This window comes from Zingiber officinale, chromosome 1B (genome assembly GCF_018446385.1).
Source record: "Zingiber officinale cultivar Zhangliang chromosome 1B, Zo_v1.1, whole genome shotgun sequence".
Classification (NCBI taxonomy): domain Eukaryota; kingdom Viridiplantae; phylum Streptophyta; class Magnoliopsida; order Zingiberales; family Zingiberaceae; genus Zingiber; species Zingiber officinale.
In genome coordinates this window covers 3390043-3410596 of record NC_055986.1, presented here as the reverse complement: position 1 = coordinate 3410596, position 20554 = coordinate 3390043, and the positions used below count along the sequence as shown (strand labels likewise).

At 39.2% G+C, this 20554-nt stretch overlaps 2 protein-coding genes across 2 annotated transcripts; both read right to left on the bottom strand.

The window, feature by feature from the left end:
- Nucleotides 1–10911: 10911 nt before the first annotated feature.
- On the bottom strand, nucleotides 10912–11437 carry LOC122016506 (agamous-like MADS-box protein AGL80). Its single transcript, XM_042574194.1, has one exon. It carries the CDS (start codon nucleotides 11397–11399, stop codon nucleotides 10926–10928), a length of 474 nt encoding a protein of 157 aa, XP_042430128.1. The 5' UTR covers nucleotides 11400–11437; the 3' UTR covers nucleotides 10912–10925.
- A 6414-nt stretch (nucleotides 11438–17851) lies between these two features.
- On the bottom strand, nucleotides 17852–20193 carry LOC122047194. Its single transcript, XM_042608313.1, has 2 exons — nucleotides 19775–20193; nucleotides 17852–18877 (listed from the first exon to the last, which is right to left on the bottom strand). The coding sequence occupies exon 2, from the start codon at nucleotides 18580–18582 to the stop codon at nucleotides 17992–17994; it is 591 nt and encodes a 196-aa protein (XP_042464247.1). The 5' UTR covers nucleotides 18583–18877; nucleotides 19775–20193; the 3' UTR covers nucleotides 17852–17991.
- Nucleotides 20194–20554: the final 361 nt, after the last annotated feature.

Genomic DNA, 20554 nt, shown 5'->3' with positions numbered 1-20554 from the left:
ATTCCTAAGGTTATCATGCTTGTTATTATCGACAAGTGCAATAAAATTCCTAGTATGCATTTTATTAGAGTTGCAAAAATGAACCTTAGAGGTTACCTTAGGGTTTGCCTTAGCTCCCCCTATCGATGTGCTCGGTCTCTTGCCCTTGTGAGGTTGCCTCCCCCTCGGACAATGACTCCGATAATGTCCCCTTCGCTTGCATTGGAAGCACACCACATGCTCCTTGCCCTTGCGTGTCGGGACTCCGGCTACCTTGACCTTTGGCGCCGGTGGAGTCTTCCTAACTCTCTTTGGACATTTGCTCTTGTAATGTCCATACTCCCTACACTCAAAGCATAATATATGTAATTTATTTGAAACTAAAATGCTTGAGTTACCTAGGGATGAGGGTGGATGCGAGCTCTCTTCTTCATCCCTTCCGGAGGTAGAAGCTTCTTCTTCTTGCTCCGAACTTGAAGAAGAACTCTCCTCCTCTTCTTCCTTAGATGTTGAGTAACCCTCAACTCCTAATTCTCTATCTCCATGAAGTGAGCTACTTGATGACTCACTTGTCTCCTCTTCATGACTTGAAGTGGAGTTCTTCTCATGAAGTTTGGCCAAGTTGTTCCACAACTCCTTGGCACTATTGTATCCTTCTACCCTACACAAAACATCATTAGGTAAAGAAAATTCAATGATTTTCGTTACCTCGTCATTGATTTCGGATTGTCGGATTTGCTCTTTCGTCCACTCCTTCTTCTTGATAGGTTTTCCTTCCTCATCCATCGGAGGGGAAAACCCTTCTTGTACACAAAACCAATTTAACATATTAGTCCTAAGAAAATACATCATCCTTACCTTCCAATATGTGAAGTTGTCGTGAGACTCGTAGAAGGGTTGAATCGTGACATCTTCTCCATAGAGATCCATCTCTAGCTTTGCTCCCACGGGTGTTGATCCGATGAAGAGCGGCCTCGCTCTGATACCACTTGTTAGGATCCTTCGTACGGCTAGAGAGGGGGGTGTGAATAGCCGACCCCAATCTTTCTCGTTTCTTCCTACGATTAGGTTAGCGCAGCGGAAATACAAAGTAGAAAGAAAACAGGAGAAGAAAGACAAACCATATAACGAGGTTCGGAGATGAACTCCTACTCCTCGGCGTGTCCGTAAGGTGGACGAAGCCTACCAATCCGTCGGTGGATGAGTCCCCGGAAACCCGGCTAATAGATACTCCTTGTGGGTGGAGAAACCTCACCACAATCTTTGCAACAGCAATAGGAGTACAAATAGGAACAAGAAAATAAGAACAGAAATGTAAACAACACTTCCTTGCCTTCTTGAAGTCAGCAGGAGCCCTGGTGAAGCAGCAGCTTCTCGGATCCAAGCCTAGCTAGAAAACCAGCAACAAGAAGAAGCTCACGCGAAGCTTTAGCACCCAACGAGCTCAACAAAGCTCAGCAGGAAGAAGAAGCAGAAGCTTCAGGCAGGAGAGAACTTCCAGAAGGAAGAAGCGAAGCCAGAGAATCCTCCCCCTTTATACCGCAAAGAAGAAATGAAGAAACTAGCCGCGTCAGCAGAACCTCGATCGATGCGTGGACCGATCAGTAACATCCTGATCGGTCCGCAGACCAATCGGAACTATGCTTATGTTCCGTCCCCGATCGGTCCATGGACCGATCAGAAACCTCTGACGCGTACGCAGAGATGAGAACCCCGATCGGTCTACGGACCGATCAGCTTCTCCGCTGCTACTCGTTGCCGATCGGTCTCCGGACCGATCGATAACCATCGAGCATATCGATCGGTCATCGATCGGTCATCGACCGACCGATGAGCCATATCATTGATCGGTCTGCACTGATCCAAACCTTTCACCCTAAACCTAAGGCTTCCACACCAACATTCGGTCAACCTTGACTGTTGGTACATCATGCCCAGCATCCGGTCACTCTCTTGACCGCTAGCACTCCCCGCTAAGTGTCCGGTCAATCCCTTTGACCCACTTAGACTTTTCAACACCAGAAGTCCGATCATCCCTGATCCATCTGGATTTTCCAACACCAGAAGTCCGATCATCCCTGATCTCCGATCATCCCTGATCCATCTGGATTTTCCAACACCAGAAGTCCGATCATCCCTGATCCATCTGGATTTTCCCTTGCCTGGTTTCACTCACCAGGACTTTCCAACTGCCTAACATCCCAGTTAGGACTTTCCCACTGCCTGGCTTCACTCACCAGGACTTTCCACACTGCCTAACATCCCAGTTAGGACTTTCTCATTGTGCCAAGCACCCTGCTTGGACTTCTCCGTGCCAAGTCTCCATACTTGGACTTTTCCAGTGCCAAGTCTCCATACTTGGACTTTTCCCGTGCCAAGTCTCCATACTTGGTCTTTTCGCGTGCCAAGCTCCCTGCTTGGACTTTTCCAGTGCCAAGTCTCCATACTTGGACTTTTCCAGTGCCAAGCTCCCTGCTTGGACTTTTCCGTTGCCAAGTCTCCATACTTGGACTTTTTCCCAAATCAGGTCAACCAGGTCAACCTTGACCTACGGTTGCACCAATAATCTCCCAAACATCTATTCTTGTCCCATATCAAGAATAGAATTCTCTCACTAGTGTCAAACATCAACATGCAACACAACTAGGTCAACCTTGACCTAAGGTTGCACCGACAATCTTCCCAGGTCAAACATCAAAATACAACTCGAGTCACGTCAACTCGAGTCGGGTCAACCAGGTCAACCTTGACCTAAGGTTGCACCAACAGTTCCAACATTAAGGAGCAGTGTTGGAGGAAGTGGCAAGTCGTGAGCGATACGACGGCTGCAACAGCGGATCTATTGCTTGAACGTGTTAGAGTGTATATTAAAAGCCTAGCTTTTGTAAACATTTATTTTTCAAATAAAAGAATCACATTGGTCAAATGTCTATATTTATTTGTTGAATATAGTTGTTCAATTAATTTATAAAGTAGATAACATGGTGTGTGGTGTCACACACAGAAGATCATGTTATCAGCTCTTTATAAATTATAAACAGTTGCTCACGACTAAAATGGAAAGGAACAAACCATTGGTATAGTCGTAGTGTAATTATGTATTAGTTTATCTTGACTAATAAATTACACTAGTACACTCTAAGTGTATTGAGTAGAACCATTTTAGATAAGTTCTTTTTATACTGACTTAAAAAAAGAACTAGACCTTACTTATTATGGAAGTGTGTACTCTTAATCCTAATATAATAACAAGCATTTATATTTAGTATTTATTTCTTTAATTTATCAAAGGGTGAGATTTAGCTTGATAAATCAATAGACTCGATAAGTTGAAAAATGATATTACTTATAGTGTGTGTTGTTGATTATAGAAGGAAACTGTGTCCTAGTGATCTAGGTTGAGAATGACCCCAAGAGGAGCTCATAAGGATTGTCATGTTAAACCCTGCAGGTGGACTTAGTCCGACATGACAATAAAGTTGAGTGGTACTACTCTTGGAGCTAGATATTAATTAAGTGAGTTGTCAGTAACTTACTTAATTAGTGGACATTCGTTATCTTAAACACAGGGAGACTAACACACTCATGATAAGAAGGAGCCCATAAATGTAATTTGGGATTGGTATGGTAGTGCAACAATAACTCTCTAGTGGAATGAGTTATTGTTGATGAACTTGAGTTGTGTGTTCGGGGTGAACATGGGATACTCAAGCTCATCGAAAGGCCAAAACCAATTTCTCCTCTAGGTCCCTGCCGTAGCCTCATTAGTGCCTTATAAACCACTCATTAAAAGCCCTTCTTGGTGTCCAAGAAATGAGGTCGGACCATTACTTGGTGACCAAGCAATGGTCGACCACCATCTCCTTAAGAGGGCCGGCCCTCTTGCTTGATGATCAAGCAAGTAGGGGTCGGCCATAATAAATTCAAATAGGAGGGGTGTTTTGAATTTTTAAAATCTTCTCTTTGTAGAAAACTATAAGTTTTAAAAGAGAGATTTTAATTTTAAAAACTTTCCTTATTTGAATTAGGTCACATGATTTAATAGAGAGTTTTAAAAATTTTAAAACTTTCCTTTTTTAACCATCCTCATGGTTTTAGAAAAAAGGAAGAGAAATTTTAAAAATTAAAATTTTCTATTCATGTTAAAAAAGGAAATTTTTGAAGAGAAGTTTAAAATTTTAAAACATGGTTTTAATTTTTTAAACTTTCCTTTTTAACATCCACTTTTAGAAAGAGAGCTTGTAAAATTTTATAAGAGGTTTTATTCTTTTATAAAATTTTATAAAAAATATTTCTTCCTCTTTAAAGGGCCTGGCCACCCTTGCTTGGTGCCCAAGCAAGGTGGCCGGCCAAATAAAAAATAAAAATAAAATCATCATCCAATGATTTGGTGATTGATTCAATCAAGAGGAAAGAAAAGAAAAAATAAAATGGAAAAGAAAAAACTAGAGGAAGATTTTAATTTTTGTAAAAATTCTTCCCTTATTTGCCTTGGGCAAGTAATATAAAAGAAGGGGTGAGGAGGCCTCATGAGACATCAATTCTTATTCTCTTGGTGGAGACTCTCTTGGTGTGGTCGGCCCTCTCTTTTCTCCCTTTCCCTTTTCTCTCTTTTCTTTTGTGGTGGTGGTGGACGAAAATTAGAAGAAGGAGAAGAAGGCTGGGTGGTGTTCATCTTGGAGGATCGTCGCCCACACGACGTCTAAGGCGAGACGAGAAATACGATAGAAGATCTTGAGGTCATTAGTATACAAAGAGAAGGTATAACTAGTATTTTTCTTCCGCATCATACTAGTTATTTTTCTTTGTAAGAATTCCAAACACAAGAGGGATTAGATCTAGTTTTTCGAATTAGTAATTCATGTTTATGTTTTTCTTTGTTTTTCGAATTTGTGATTCGATTATTCATTTTGGTTAAACCTAGAGTTATATAAGGAAATTAAATACTAGCTTTCCTTAAAAGGTTTTGTCTTGGCGGTGGTGGATGCTCCCATACCCAAGAAGGCCATGTGACTCGCCATGCAGTCCTGGAAGCCAATTTTAGAAATTAATATTTAATTAAATTTATAACGTAGGTGGGTTTGGATCAATAGTGTTAAGTTCCGCTTGCGATCCAAGTCTAAACCATTCAGAACAGATAAGTTAAATTTGGAATTAATAATGTTAAGTTTCGTTTGCGATTCCTAATTTAACTTCTAAATAACACAATCTGTTATTTAAGGAAATATTCGACACTTGTATAAAATTTTTGTACAGTGAAACCCATACGATTTTCCTAGGACTAACCAACAGAATGGTCGTCTATGGTCCTGATAGCGATCGCTTCGGAGTCAGCGCCTTCCGACGAGCCCCTGCAACACCGCAAGAGGCGCCGAGCAGAAGGGGGTTTCTCTCGATCTGCGACTTTCGCTTTATAGACTCCAGCACCGATCGTCTCTTGTCCCCCTTCCGAGGTAAGCGAAACCTCCGTGCCTGCTCTCGATCAGGGAGTCACTATGCTCCCAAGTTATGTATCTTCCAACCGGACACCGTCGCTATCCGGTCTGCTTGAGGGATTAATAGATGCACTGTCGGTCGCCTTCATGCCACCCCCTTTGCCGGTGGTACAAGTGACCCTTGTTTGAACGACGTCATCACCTCATTCGGCTGGCAAAGCAACGTCAGCCCCATCCGCTCTGAGCGGTCGACGCCACATCACGACAGTCATTCATTTGCCTACGGATGAGTGGCGTGCCTCGAACAACATCGTATCTCGAGCCCCTGAGAACCAGATAATTATCCAGGGGCCGCTCACCTAGATATGAGCTGACGCTAGGGCTTGTGTGGCGGTCATGCCTCCGGGGACACTCGCCGACAGTCATACCCAGATGCCCACTAGGGTGAGTATTTTACTCGTACGTACTGGTCTATTTTCACTTGGTTCTAACACTTTCCTGGGTTCCTTGCAGTATTGGGTAGAGAGCCTAGCCATCTGTCTAAGGCTCACATTTTTGGAGCAGGAAGTCAAGCAGTTGCGTACACCGAGCGGCCAATCATCTGCTTCCCAAGCATAGTTGGAGCATATGAGAGCTGAGATGGCTCAACTAAGAGCCAATTTTAGTAAGAGCTCCGAGCGGCTGGGGGCGAAGAAGAGCAAAGGCACCGAGCAAGTTGCTCAATTGGCTCAGCTTGATAAACAGGCCAACTCCTTCGAGTCCAAGCTTAACTTGGCCAATACTAGGAAACTCTGGGCCATCGAGGACTTGGAGATAAAAAATAAGGAGTTTCGGGTGATGACTCAAAACCAGAAGGATGTGGAGGTCTCACTAAACACCGAGAGGGAGCGTAAGTCAGCCAAACGCTTTGCCTCGAAGACCTAGCTCAACGCCAAAGATGAAGAGATGGCCAAGTTGAAAGAAGAGTTGAAGGCCTCCCGAGCAGCCTTGGAGACTTATCAGAGAGTCGAATCGAGTAGGTTTGATATCATGAAGCAGGCCTACATCCACTCGGACACTTTTAATGACAAGGTCACCAATTGGGCACTCCGTCTACTCAACCTTGCTATCGACGGGACGCTTGATCAACTGAAGGAAGGTGGCTACCTCACCTCTGCTCTGACAAGCAAGGTTATCAGTTGAGACAAGCTGACTGAGTTGCTGCCCGACGATGTTTTGGATTTTTTGGAGTGACCTTGTTTGAGCGAATATTGAGTTATCCTGTATTATGCTTGTAGGTTTTATCGAGTATTAATGGATGGTTGCTCGTTCGACAGACCTTTTTAATGTAAATTCTTTAATCTGCGACGTTCGATTTTCCCTTTTCATATATATTTTTTAGATGTTTTCATTGCACTACTGCTCAGGGTTCGAGCTATGAACCACTTACCATGAAGCGAAATATTCCATTAGTGTGGCTCCGTGGCTCACAGATTGGCATCATATTAATTGCCTGAACTAGCCGTTTTTCATCGATCTCGGGTTTATAACTGCTGCTCGACATTTGACGTAGCCGGGGGGTTAAGGTCGCCACTCGACCGTTGACGGAGACAAGGGTTTATAGTCGCCGCTCGATGGTTGATGGAGATAAGGGTTTATAGTCGCCGCTCGACTACTGATGGAGACAAGAGTTTAAGGTCGCCGCTCGACCGCTGACGAAAAAAAGGGATTAAGGTCGCCGCTCGACCGCTGACAGAGACAAGGGTTTAAGGTCGCCGCTCAACCGCTGACAGAGACAAGGGTTTAAGGTCGCCGCTCAATAGCTGATGGAGACAAGGGTTTATAGTCACCGCTCGACTTTTGTCTTGGTTGATTAGCTCAAGAGTCTGGGAAACTTATTTTTTTATTCATATCTATCCTGCATCTAGAAGGCATATGAACAAATACATCTATATTTACTTACGCACCTCTCATCCGGCCATATAGGGTTGGAGATGATTCGCGCTCTATGGCCACTCGTGTCACCTTCCGTCCTCGTTCTCCAAGTAGTAGGCCCCTCGAGCATAGTTTTTGTATGACCTTGTAACGTCCTTCCCATGGTGCCTTGAGTTTGGTGATGTCATCGACTGACTTGATTTTCTTCCACACTAGATCTCCGATCTAAAAAGACCTCGGGATCACCCTTCAGTTGTAGTTCTGTCTCATCCGCTGTCGGTATGCCATTAACCAGACGGCGGCTTCATATTGCAATTCATCCACCAAGTCGAGCTCTATTAACCTCCGATCGGTATTTTCTCGTTATAGAGTTGTACCCAGTCAAATTCTACTCCAACCTCTACAAGGACCACTGCTTCTCCTCAATGCACCAGCTGGAATGGTGTTACGCCGGTCGCTTCTTTTGGAGTCGTGCATAGTACCCATAAGACTAGGGAGCTCGTCGACCCAGCCGCCTCCTGTATGGTCGAGCCGAACTCGTAAGCCTCTAAGGATCTCTTGGTTTGAGACTTCCGCCTGGCCATTGCTCTGGGGTAGGCTACTGAGGTGAAGGTCTGTTGGATGGCATAGCCGTCGCACCACTCCCTGAGCCTACGACCCGCGAATTGCCTCCCGTTATCAGAGACGAGCCGGCGGGGGATGCAAAACCGACACAAGATGTTTTGCTAGATGAATTTGATGACCATTTGTTCACTTATCCTTGCTACTAGCTCAGCCTCCACCCACTTTGAGAAGTAGTCCACCGCGACGAGCAAGAACCTTCACTGACCGGTCGCCATGGGAAACGGTCACACGATGTCCATGCCCCATTGGTTGAACGGACAATACACCGTAGATGTCTTCATCTCCTCGGTCGATTGTTGCGGGATGTTGTGATACCTTTGGCACGGCAAATATGTTGTTGCTATCCGAGCGACATCCTCTTGGAGAGTTGGCCAAAAATATCCAGCCAGGAGAATCTTTCGAGCTAGCGAACGGCCGCCCGGATGGCTTCCACAGGAACCTTGGTGCACTTTCTGTAGGATGTACTTTGCATCCTCTGGTCTAACGCACTTAAGCAGGGGTCTGGAGAAGACTCTCTTATATAGCTGATCTCCGACTAAGGTGAACTGTCTGACCCTCTTCTTTAATAGTTGCGCTGCCTCTTGGTCGGCCGGCGTGCTTCCCGATAGAAAGAATTCAATCAGCGGCGTTCTCCAGTCGCGCAAGAATACTACTCCCTCCATCCGGTTGATGTGCGCCACCAATGAGACCTGCTCGATCGGCTGGCTGATCACGACTGGTAATAATGAGCTAGCTAACTTAGCCAGTTCATTTGCTGCTTGATTGTCTGATTGGGGGATCTTCTGCATATAACTTGAGTCGGGAGCTGCTAATCCCAAACGTCCCTGATAGTTGTTGGGCGGTTAGCTGAGAGTCTGAGTGAATGAGGACTTTTGTGGCTCCAACATGTCGTGTTGCCTATAAGCCGACTATCAAGGATTCATACTCGGCTTCGTTGTTGGTGGCCCGATAATCTAGGCAAATGGAAAGTTATATCCGGTCTTCCCGTGGGGAAATGAGCAGAATGCCGACCCCGCTGCCTTGTCTAGTGGGCGAACCATTGACATATATTCTCCAAGTTGCTGTCGGCTCGACATTTGGACCTACGTAACAAAATCAGCCAAGGCCTGAGTTTTGATCACCGTTCGAGGTTGATATTGAATATCAAACTCTCTTAGTTCGGTTGTCCATTTGATTAGTCGCTCGGACGCCTCTAGGCTGAGAAAGGCTCTTCCCAGGGTACTATTGGTCATGATGATAATCAGATGAGCAAAAAAGTACGGGTAGAGTCTCCGAGCGACAAGCACTAAAGCGTAAGCTAATTTTTCCAGACCGGTATAGCGAGATTCAGTGCCTTTTAATATATGGCTAAAAAAGTATATAGGTTGTCATTCATGTCTATTCTGCTTGACTAATGTCGAGCCGACCACATATTCAGTGGATGATAAATAAATCCAAAGCGGTTGTCCGGTACTTTGCTTAGCTAACACAGGCAATGAGTTAAGAACGCTAGACTACGTGTCCAGTCACACTCCGCGTCCCACAGGAATTATGTCGCTCAGCGCAACACCTTGAAGAACGGTAGACTCCGATCGGATGATCTCGATATAAATCTAGGCAATATTATGATCCGTCCGATCAGCCGTTGGGCCTCTTTCATGCTACGGGATGGGGGCATGTCTTGCAGTGCGTTTACCTTGCTCGAATTCGCCTCGATCCCTCGCTCGGTGACGATGTATCCGAGGAAGCGTCCACTCTTAGCGCCGAATGAGCACTTGTTCGGGTTCAGCCTCATCCCGTATATCCTCAAGGTTCAACATGTTTCTTCAATATCTGCACACATATTAGCAACTTGGACTGACTTTATTAATATATCGTCGACGTATACCTTTAAGTTGCGGTCAATCTGCTTTCGAAACACATTGTTCATGAGCCTTTGGTACGTGGTGCCAACGTTCTTTAGTCCGAACGACATGACATTATAGCAGAACGTTCCGTCGATCGTGATAAAACTAACATTTTCCTGACCTTCTTTGGTAAGCGGCACTTGGTGGTAGTCTTGATATGCGTCTAACATGCTGATCAGCTCGCAACCCACCGTAGAGTCCACCATCTGGTCTATTCGATGCAGCGGATAGAAATCCTTCGAGCACGTCTTATTAAGGTCTCGGAAGTCGATGCATACCTGCCATTTGTTGCCTGACTTGGAGACCAGTACCACATTAGCGAGCCAACTCGGGAACTGAACCTACTGGATGTGTCCAGTTTCCAGTAATTTCTCTATTTATGCCCGGATGATTAGGTTCTGCTCCGCGCTAAGTCCCTTTTCCGCTGCTTCACGGGCCGGACATATGATCGGATATGAAGCTCATGCTAGGCGATGCTCAATGCTCGGCGAGATCCCAGGGAGTTTGTCGGTCAATCAGACGAACACGTCATGATTCTACCTAAGGCAAGTAGTAGCTCGGCCTTTTTCTCGCTCTCCAAATCGACGACAATGAAAATGATTGCATCCGACCGGTCCATTTGAATTTGGAATTCTTCCTTTTCTATTATACTATCACCAACCCTATGTTACATGTTATTTGTATTTGTTATTTTCAGTGGTTTCGGCTGCGCAACCACAAGGACAGCGGTAAGAAAATTTCAACGACGTGAGATTTCCACTTGTGATGCGGTAATAAATGTGGAAGGATACTTTACTGCTGGTGATTAAATTTTCCGTTCAAACACCCTCTCACGGCTCCATCTCCAAAATTTTCCAGAAATATTATCTATCATTAATAACATGCAAAATAATAGAAGTCATACAAAAAACGAAGCTCTAGTCTTAGAATTTAGTCTTCTGGAAGATTATTCAAATATCTAAGATTTTATCTCAACGTCTTCGGTCGTTTTCCATAGACGGCGCCAGCACATAATAGGAGCAAATAGACAAATCAAACAGAGTGGGATTCTTGAAGGACATCGTCTGCTCAATTTCCTCATCGTCTCCTATCCTACCCTCTTCTGCACCAGATTCAGCTTCATGTCCATCATCTGCGCCAGTCCCACCGCGTCATTTAGGCCGGCGTCGTCCAGGCTGCGGCCGCCGGCCATAATCTCGTGGGCGAAGAGGCTCGCTTCGAGCTCCCTGTTCTCGCGATCCTGGCGGCGGAGCTGGTACTGCAGCTTGGCGACGCGCCGCCGGAGGAAGCCCTCCTGGTTGGTCATCTTGCGCCACCGGTCCATCTCCGGCATGCTATTGAAGCGCGTGGCCACGCGGGCCGTCTCCGCCGGCGACGGCCACACCTCCGGCTCCGCCTCCGCAGCATCCTGAGGCCCGTAGACGACCAGGCACGCCTCGACGCCGCAGAGCGTGGCGAGCTCGCTCACCTCCTTCACCAAGCCCTTCTTCCGCTTCTTGAAGGTGGCGCGTCTCGTGGCGTCGTTGGTGATCCATGCGAGCTTCACCTTCTTCCTCCCCATGGCGATCTTTTAATCGACTGCTTATCTGTATTAATCGCTCTCCATCAATTTATACAAATTACTAGTAGATTTTCATTTGGAGTCGAAATTATTGTTGAATTTGGAAAAGAATCGAAACGAATCCCGTCAATTATATTAATGGAAGGCCAACACGTTTCCTTTCATAATTTCAAATTGTATTATTTCTTCCCATCTTATATATATATATGTTAACTATTTCCTTCCTGAATAAGAGATCATAATTTTAAATTTCAAATCTTTTTTTAAAAAAAAAATCAACACAAAATTGGTTTTGGATTAGGAAAAGGAAATTAATTAATTACATAAGCCAGTGCAATGATAATAGGAAATAATATAACCATATAAACCACTATTAAGATATGTACGTGTATCTTGCATGAATATAATTCGCATAATTAGATCAAAAAAAATTATTTTATAAATAAATAGGTCGTGTTCAAACCGACTGGATCGTTTCGAACTGACCGGATCTAAAACGGTCGATTCAAACCTGATCAATTAATGGAAGACCAACATGTTTCCTTTCATAATTTCAAATTGTAATATTTCTTCCAATCTTATATATATGTTAACTATTTCCTTACTGAATAAGAGATCAAAATTTTAAATTTCAAATCTTCTTTTTTAAATCAACACAAAATTGGTTTTGCATTAGGAAAAGGAAATTAATTAATTACATAAGCCAGTGCAATGATAATAGGAAATAATATAATCATATAAACCACTATTAAGATATGTACGTATACGTGTATCTTGCATTAATATAATTCACATAATTAGATCAAAAAGTTTATTTTGTCAATAAATTTTTACTTGACCAAGTCAATCAACAATATATCATTGTTCATATAATTAATTAGATAAAATTAAAAATTTTGCTGCATTATTATCATACTTGTTTTCTAAAGTGTGATAATTGCCCAACCACTAAAAAAATAATGATTTAGGGACTAAAATTTGGGACGAATATTTTTCATCCCAAAATCATAACAAGTTTGGCAACAAAAATAAATTTCGAACCAAATTAGCAACAAAATCTGCAACAAAATATTTTCGACGTAAATTCCCAACGAAAACTATTTTCGTCGCAAAAATAATCCGGAACGAATTCAGGATTTGTCCCAGAATTAAAATTTTTTTAAAAATATTTTTTAAAAAAATTATAAGGGGTGAATCTAGGATTCGTCCTGGATTCGTCTCAGAATCGATTTTTTTTTAAAAAAATTAATCGAAAGCTTTAAATATGGACCTAGATATATCAAAATTTTATGATACAAGTTTCAATGTGTTCGTATCATTCTCCTTATCCTAAAAATATCCTCATCTATAATTTTGACCTAATATTTTGAGTGTGATGATTTTTTAACCCGAATTTGATATAATTCAGGTTAAAAATCACCACATTAAATATATTAGGTTAAAATTATAGATGAGGGCATATTTACGATTGGTACAAAATTAGGAACCCATAAAAACTTGTTTCATGAAATTCTGAGGTCCTTATTTAGTGCCTTCGATTAATTTTTTTTTTTTTTAATTCTGGGATGAATCCAAGATTCGTCCCAGATTTTTTTTTTAAAAAAAATCATTCGAAAGCCTTTAATATGGACCTAGAGATCTCAGAATTTTATGAAATAAGTTTTTATGGGTTCCTAATTTTCTCATGATCTTAAAAATATCTGCATCCATAATTTTAACATAATATATTGAGTGTGGTGATTTTTTTAACACGAATATGACCTAATTTGTGGTAAAAAATTACCACACTCAATATATTATGTTAAAATTATGGATGAAGATATTTTTAAGATCATAAAAAAATTAGGAACCTATAGAAACTTGTTTCATGAAATTCCGACATCTCTAGGTCGATATTTAGGACTTCCGATTGATTTTCCTTTCTTTTTTTTTAAATTTTTTTTGAAATCTGGGACGAACACTTGATTCGTCCCCAAATCTGGGACGAATACAGGAATTCATCCCAAAATTTGGGATGAATCCAGCAATTTATCCTAAAATCTAGGACGAATCCAGGATTCATCCCAGAATAAAAAAAATAATTAAGAAAATAAAAATGAATCGGAGGCTCTAAATATAGAATTTCATGAAACAAGTTTCTATGCATTCGTATTTTTCTCCTCATCATAAAAATATCATAATCCTTAATTTTAAAATAATAAATTGAGTGTGGTGATTTTTTAAACCTGAATTAGGTTAAATTCGGGTTAAAAAATTACCACACTAAATATATTAGATTAAAATTATGGATTAGGATATTTTTATGATTAGGAGAAAATTAGAAACCCATAGAAATTTTTTTCATAAAATTTTGATATTTCTATTTCCATATTTAGTGAAACATATATAGTTACTATTAATTAAGTATGTTAACCTTCAACGCATGCTTGAATATGTGTCTAAAACTTAAAATATAGAACTACAGATGTCAGAATTTTATGAAACAAGAGCCTATGAGTTTATCATTTTCTTCTGATAAAAAACATATACTCATCCTTAATTTTAAAATAATATATTGAGTGTGGTGATTTTTTTAACCTAAATTAGGTCAAATTCAGATTAAAAAATTACCAAACTAAATATATTAGGTTAAAATTATGGATGAGGAGATATTTATGAATATTACAAAATTAGGAATCCATAGAAACTTGTTTCATGAAATTCTGACATCTCTAGGTCGATATTTAGGGCTTCCGATTGATTATTTTTTTTAAAAATTTTTTTTTGAAATCTAGGACGAATACTGAATTCGTCCCCAAATCTAGGACGAATACAGGAATTCGTCCCAAAATATGGGATGAATCTAGGATTTTGTCCCAAAATCTAAGACGAATCCAGGAATTCGTCCCAAAATCTGGGACGAATCCAGGATTCGTCCCAGAATCAAAAAAATAATTAAGAAAATAAAAATAAATCGGAGGCTCTAAATATAGACCTAGAGATCTCAGAATTTCATGAAACAAGTCTTTATACATTCATATTTTTCTTCTCATCATAAAAATATCTTAATCCTTAATTTTAAAATAATATATTGAGTGTGGTGATTTTTTTAACCTGAATTAGGTCAAATTCAGGTTAAAAAATTACCACACTAAATATATTAGGTTAAAATCATGGATAAGGACATATTTACGATCGGTACAAAATTAGGAATCCATAGAAACTTATTTTATAAAATTCTGACATCTCTAGGTCCATATTTAGTGTCTCTGATTAATTTTTTTTTAATTCTGGGATGAATCTTGGATTCGTCCCAAAATCTGGGAGATGGGGAAGGAGCCCTCTTTCATTGATACTTTCACCCGCATTTTTAGGAAAAAAAGATAAGGTTTTGAGTGGGGCAAAAGCAAAAGCAGTAAAGGTTGGCATTATTATTTATTTGATCTTAATATATAATTTAGATTTCAGTAGTTAAGTATCTTCACTGTCTTAATATTATATGTGTTTCTATTATATCTAATCAATATCTTATGTATTTTAAAAAATAGGAAAAATATGATGAACTCGAGCTAGCCCAAACATGCTTACAAGCTGGTGATGTCGATAGTCAAGGGTCTGAGGATTCTGTTGTCAATAATTTGAGTTTATGGTTGGAGGCCAGTTGAGGACTAAAAGCGGGAAGGATATTGGGGATGAGTTCCTTAAGTAGAACCCAAAGAATAGTTGGAACATTTTCCTCCTCACCAGTACTTACGACCCAAGTAAATAACTTGACTGAAGAGGTTAGCAATCTGAAGGAAATATTATCGCAAAGAGACCTAGAAAGGGCGCAAATGGAGCAAGATATGAGAGAGTTGCGTCGACAACAAGATTTTATCATGCGACACCTTCAGTTAAGCTCCGCTCTAAGTCGGATTCCTCCGCATGACGATGATGATGATAGCGGCGATGATAACGATGATGGTGGTGATGGTTGTTCATGATTTTAATTATGTATGATGATTATTTATCTCATAATTAGTGTTTTAAACATTAATTTATGGCTTGTTAACTTTTTTAATTTTTATTTTAATTAATATTGTTAATTTGTTTTTAACAGGATTGGTGAGACGAAATATATGTCGAAGAAAAAAGTAAGTATTAAATAACACACCCTTAGTTGAACATGCTATGCTTTTAATTTTATTTATTTTTTATCAGTTGTATTTGAAAAGTTAAATAAAGTTATCATTATTTTTATAAATTTGTTGAAATTTGTTACTACAACATTATTAGTTCAAATTCTGAATTATGATTAGAGTTTTCCTACCAACCAAGTAACCATGAGTACTAAAAGACTAGTATCAACTAATTGACCTTGACTAGTTTGTGTTTTCTTCATTTGAGATATTTTCATATGATAGGAATTTTAAGAATACATCTCATGCTCTCCATGTCATATGAAATTAGGATATTTGTAGCTCTTGTTTGATATGGTGAAATAGGTTGTATAATAACAATTTGATGTGGTAAAATAAGTTGTATCATATATACTTAGGATACGTGTAGTTAGCTTCAAGGTACTTATTTTAATTTAATTTACCATTGTTATGAAATGGATGGTTCATACTAGCTTCAAGGTGTTTCTTACCATTTAATTTACCGTTGCTATAAAATCCTGATTAATGCTCTCAATATTTTTTTGATTAAATGATTATAAGCCATTTTGGTATTAATTGTATAGAAATTTTTATTTTCTCATTGCAAAGTTATCTTATTGTCTAATTATAGGTTGTTATAAATACTACCATACTTTCTTCTTCCAATTTAAAAGGGAGTACATGATATTGGTAAACTTATGAATGTTAAGTAGATTATGTCCCTACATTTTTTGCTTTTTTCTCTTTGTTTCCCTTGGTTCTAGTTTATTTATCATCATAGATTTTCACTTTAGCATCTTAAATTACTATTCTGTAGAGTGAATCCTTACCATTATTATATGTTAGAATGATCTGCTTACATGAGGCTGTTAGAATTTAAGTAATTATTTTTCTGGTTACAAATGATCTGCTTTATTTGTTTGTTTTTATGCAGGAAAAGAATATTTGATGGGGAAGAAAGTTTTTGCGGACAAAGAAGATGAGTTGTATCTTAGTTCTTTTTTTAATTTAAATCCTTGTTTAACTTCATGGATTGTTAGACTTGTATAACTTTTGGAGTGTGGAACTTGTATAATATTTTAGAGTAGCTTAAAGAAGAAAGATCTTGTATAACTTGTTGAGACCTTTGAATTTGTTGTATTATGATTTGATTTCAATTATTAATAGATGTGTGTGAAATAGGATGGGATAATATTAATTAGGATGTGTTATTTGAATTTGTTGTATATATGTATGTATGGATTGAATTGTAGAAATAAATTGTTTTTGGATTTTTTTTTATTTAGGGACGAATTTGGCAATGAAAATAATTTGTCACCAACTTATCGTAACTACTGTACATCGATAATGTCGCGACAAAATCATTTTCGTTCCAAATTTCGTCGCAGAATCTAGGACGAATCCATAGATTAGTCCCAGAATCTGGGACGAAATATGGGACGAAGGATTATTTGTTGCAAATTAAATTAGTATTTTCATTGCCAAATTCGTCGCAAATTTTACAACAAGAATAATATTCGTTGCAAAGGTTTGGTGAAAATTAGCAACGAATTTGGCAACGAAAATCTAATTCATTGTCAAATTTTGTCGCCAAATTAAGGACAAACTTGGCAACAAAAAGAAATTCGTCACCGATTTTGTCCCTAAATTCGTTGCTAAGTTTGCAACAAAGCAAATATTCGTTCCAAAATTATATACAATATTGCGACAAATAGAGTTTTTGTTGCAAATTTGACGACGAATTTGGAGACGAAAATATTATTCGTCACCAATTTCGTCCCCAAATTCATTGCCAAATTTGCAACAAAAAAATATTCGTTCCAAAAGTTGACAATAAGAGATTTGGGACAAAAAAAATTTCGTCGTAAAATTCGTCCCAAAAAAATTTGCAACGAATTTTTTTTTATAAATTCGTTCTAGAATTCGTCCCAAAAAACTATATTTTTTGTAGTGAGCGAATTCTGAACACAAGCAAGTAAACGTGATGAATTTAATAAGTTTCACTTTCTTTGGAGGATAAAGAACAGTAAGTTATGGAAATCATAATTAGCTAAGCACCTTGTTTGAGGATGGTAATTATCTGAGGTTGTTGTTCTTTAACTTGTAACTCTGTGAAATTAGGAACGTTGTATACAAATCACTGGCTTGATGCTCTCTCACTAAACAAACCAAAAGGCCTTGATGTTCTCTCGGAATCCAACTTCCTCTACTTGCAAACATCTTTGCAAAAGTTCGAATGGATAGTCAATATAAATCACACATCAGATTTGTGAAAAAACATAATTGAAATTACAAAATCATAATTGATACAAGGAAAAGAAAAATATGCAATTCTATTCAGAAACCATACGAATTAAGTTTTTTAAAAGCAAAGGGAATTGCATATACAATTGTTTTTCCAAGTGTATTGGAGTGTAATAAAAAGTAAGTGATTGCTAAACAATAATATCTTGATATAAATCTTCTTAGTCTTCCTAGTCAGACGCAAATGACTGCTCAAATGCAGCATCCATGAGAACGCCATTCATTATGTGCACAATGATCTCAGATTTTCTCATATCGACACTTGCTGACCTAATGCCATTTACAACCAGAGTGCCATCAAAATCTTTCCAAGCATATAATTTCAGTCCAGATATAGAATCAAATGCTCTCTGTGTGTGTGAGGGGATTGTTTCAGAAGTTATATGCTGCGGAACTGTAGAAAATCCCATCACACGAGAGATTATCGCATATGTATTGTTATACTTATCCTTACTCAAGCTGTCATGGGGTTTCAGCTTCAACGACTGTCTGATGGCCTCTTCTGATGGTGCAAATACTGTAAATGCGAGATCATCAGGCAACATAGTGACCATCATGTCACCAAATTCTCCAAGTCCTTCTACAGTCTTGGGGAATACCAAGGCCTTGCGCGATTCCATGATAAGGTTGCCATGTGAAACCTCAGGAAGGTTTGCCTGGATTAAATAAACCAAGCACATAATAGGAGCAAATAGACAGATCAAACAGAGTGGGATTCTTGAAAGACATCGTCTTCTCAATTTCTTCCGCAATGGTTCCATGAATGCCAAATGTACTTATTGGAGCAGGTGCTTATTCAGACATAGGACATCAAACAATCTGTTTGGTGTTTTTCATGCAAGACAACTAGAATCTTCTCTTAACTTCTCCATCCTGACAGCAAACAATGGAATAAAATGTCTCCCTTGATGTTGGTAATGCTTGCTAAGTTCCGTTGGATACCATCAGGATGCTTATAATGAAATTGAAAGTTTTTCATTTCTGAAGTTGGTCAGATCTGCCAATGCATATGCCAGCTTGATTGATCTAAAGACTAATCCTGTACTTGTTAACTTTCTGTGGATTGCCACAAAGATATCGTAGTTATGTTTTGTAACAATAGAACATCAGAGTAGAGAAACAAAAATAAAACAAAGTAGAACCACAAAGATAAAAAAACATGCCAAACAGTTAAGTCGACAAACAAAGATGAGAAAGAGAAGCAGCACAAAAGCTGCTAACCTTAGTATGACACTTGAGCAGCAAAACATGATGTATGCAATTTAGTAGTGGCAAATGATTGAATACCCATAAATTGATTCCTTGCTTAGAATATCATATTTAAATTGAGAAGCACACACGATACAACAATCATATGCAGATTCTCAAGAGAAAATGTAAAATAACACAAAAACTGAATAGCATATATAATCACATGGTGAAATATTAAATGATATATAAAGAGGAATAATGCTCCTGAATGAAATTATGAAGTTGAGATGATCTCTACATCAATATCTGATAAGATTCATCTCATGACATACTCCTAATACATTCTTCAAAGTTCAAACTTGACATTTATGAATACATTAGGATGATTCAAACCCTCGTTGGCAAATTCTTAAAAACTGATACAACCTGTCATTATTGGGGGAAAAAACATTATTTGCGTCTTAAAAATATAGCAGTATAGGAGAACATAGTGTTTACAGATGTACAAGATAGCAAGAATGGGAATTCTGAAAACTAGTGAACTGTTTACTCAGGTTAAACACTTTATAGAGATTTTCCTGGTGCGAAAAATGTAAAATCAGCTAAATAAAACAACCTACTTGATAAGTTGCCGAAATGCAGTATATTATAGCACGAATGTGCTAGATCATGGTTCCTGTCACTCATATTCTACGGTAGTTCATCTGGAGCGAAAGAATGAGCAAAATAACTTTTCTTTAAGCAGATTAAAAGCATGCATACCTTCCTTGGTGGATTGGATTCCGAAGCTCTAGTTGAAGTGATATCACGAAGAAGGAAGCCTTCCTAGGTGCAAATCAAGTCCAAGGAAGCGGAGGGTGTGGTGATGGTGGAGACTCTTTTCCAAAAAAAAAAAAGGATGAGGCAGAGGAGGGGCGATCTCCTTCGGAAGCCCTTGTCTTCTAGGGTTGAGTCCCCGCCGTATCTGATAGCAAGAAGGGTAGACGATCGAGAAAGCGAGCAGGCCTCTCACATACGGCTTCAGTTTTCTATTGATCGACAATCCCCCAGTTTCCGACCGTTGCTTGCCGCAAAAGAAGCAAGAGGCAGGCACGGCGACGGCGACGGCGACGGCGGCGGCGGCAGACACAAGCGAGTCTGGTTGGCGGCGTCGAGGCCGAGGCAAGGCGACAGAAAATGAGACGAAGAGAGATCAGGGCTTTAATGGGCCGCTATTGGTCTGATGGATTTATTAAATGGGCTTCCTTCAATAGGCGGTTGCTTAAGACCCATTATGTGATTTAAAATATAATACCAATTAATATTTGATGAAAAAGTATAATATATCAAGATAAAATATATTATTATGTTAATCAATGTTATTAAATACGAAATTTAATTATTTGGCAGGGGTAATATTAAAATAAAGTTAGATTTATGCTAATATATAATGTTAGAAATATATTTGGTGTTTCTAATCTGCAGTCCCTTATTAAAATAATATTTATTATTATTATTATTTTGTTTTGGTATCTATTAAACTAATATTAAAATTCAATTGAA

Bases quoted from the DNA above. Each gene is read 5' to 3' on its own strand.
- LOC122047194 (XM_042608313.1), bottom strand. From the start codon at position 18,582: ATGGAACCATTGCGGAAGAAATTGAGAAGACGATGTCTTTCAAGAATC.
- LOC122016506 (XM_042574194.1), bottom strand. From the start codon at position 11,399: ATGGGGAGGAAGAAGGTGAAGCTCGCATGGATCACCAACGACGCCACG.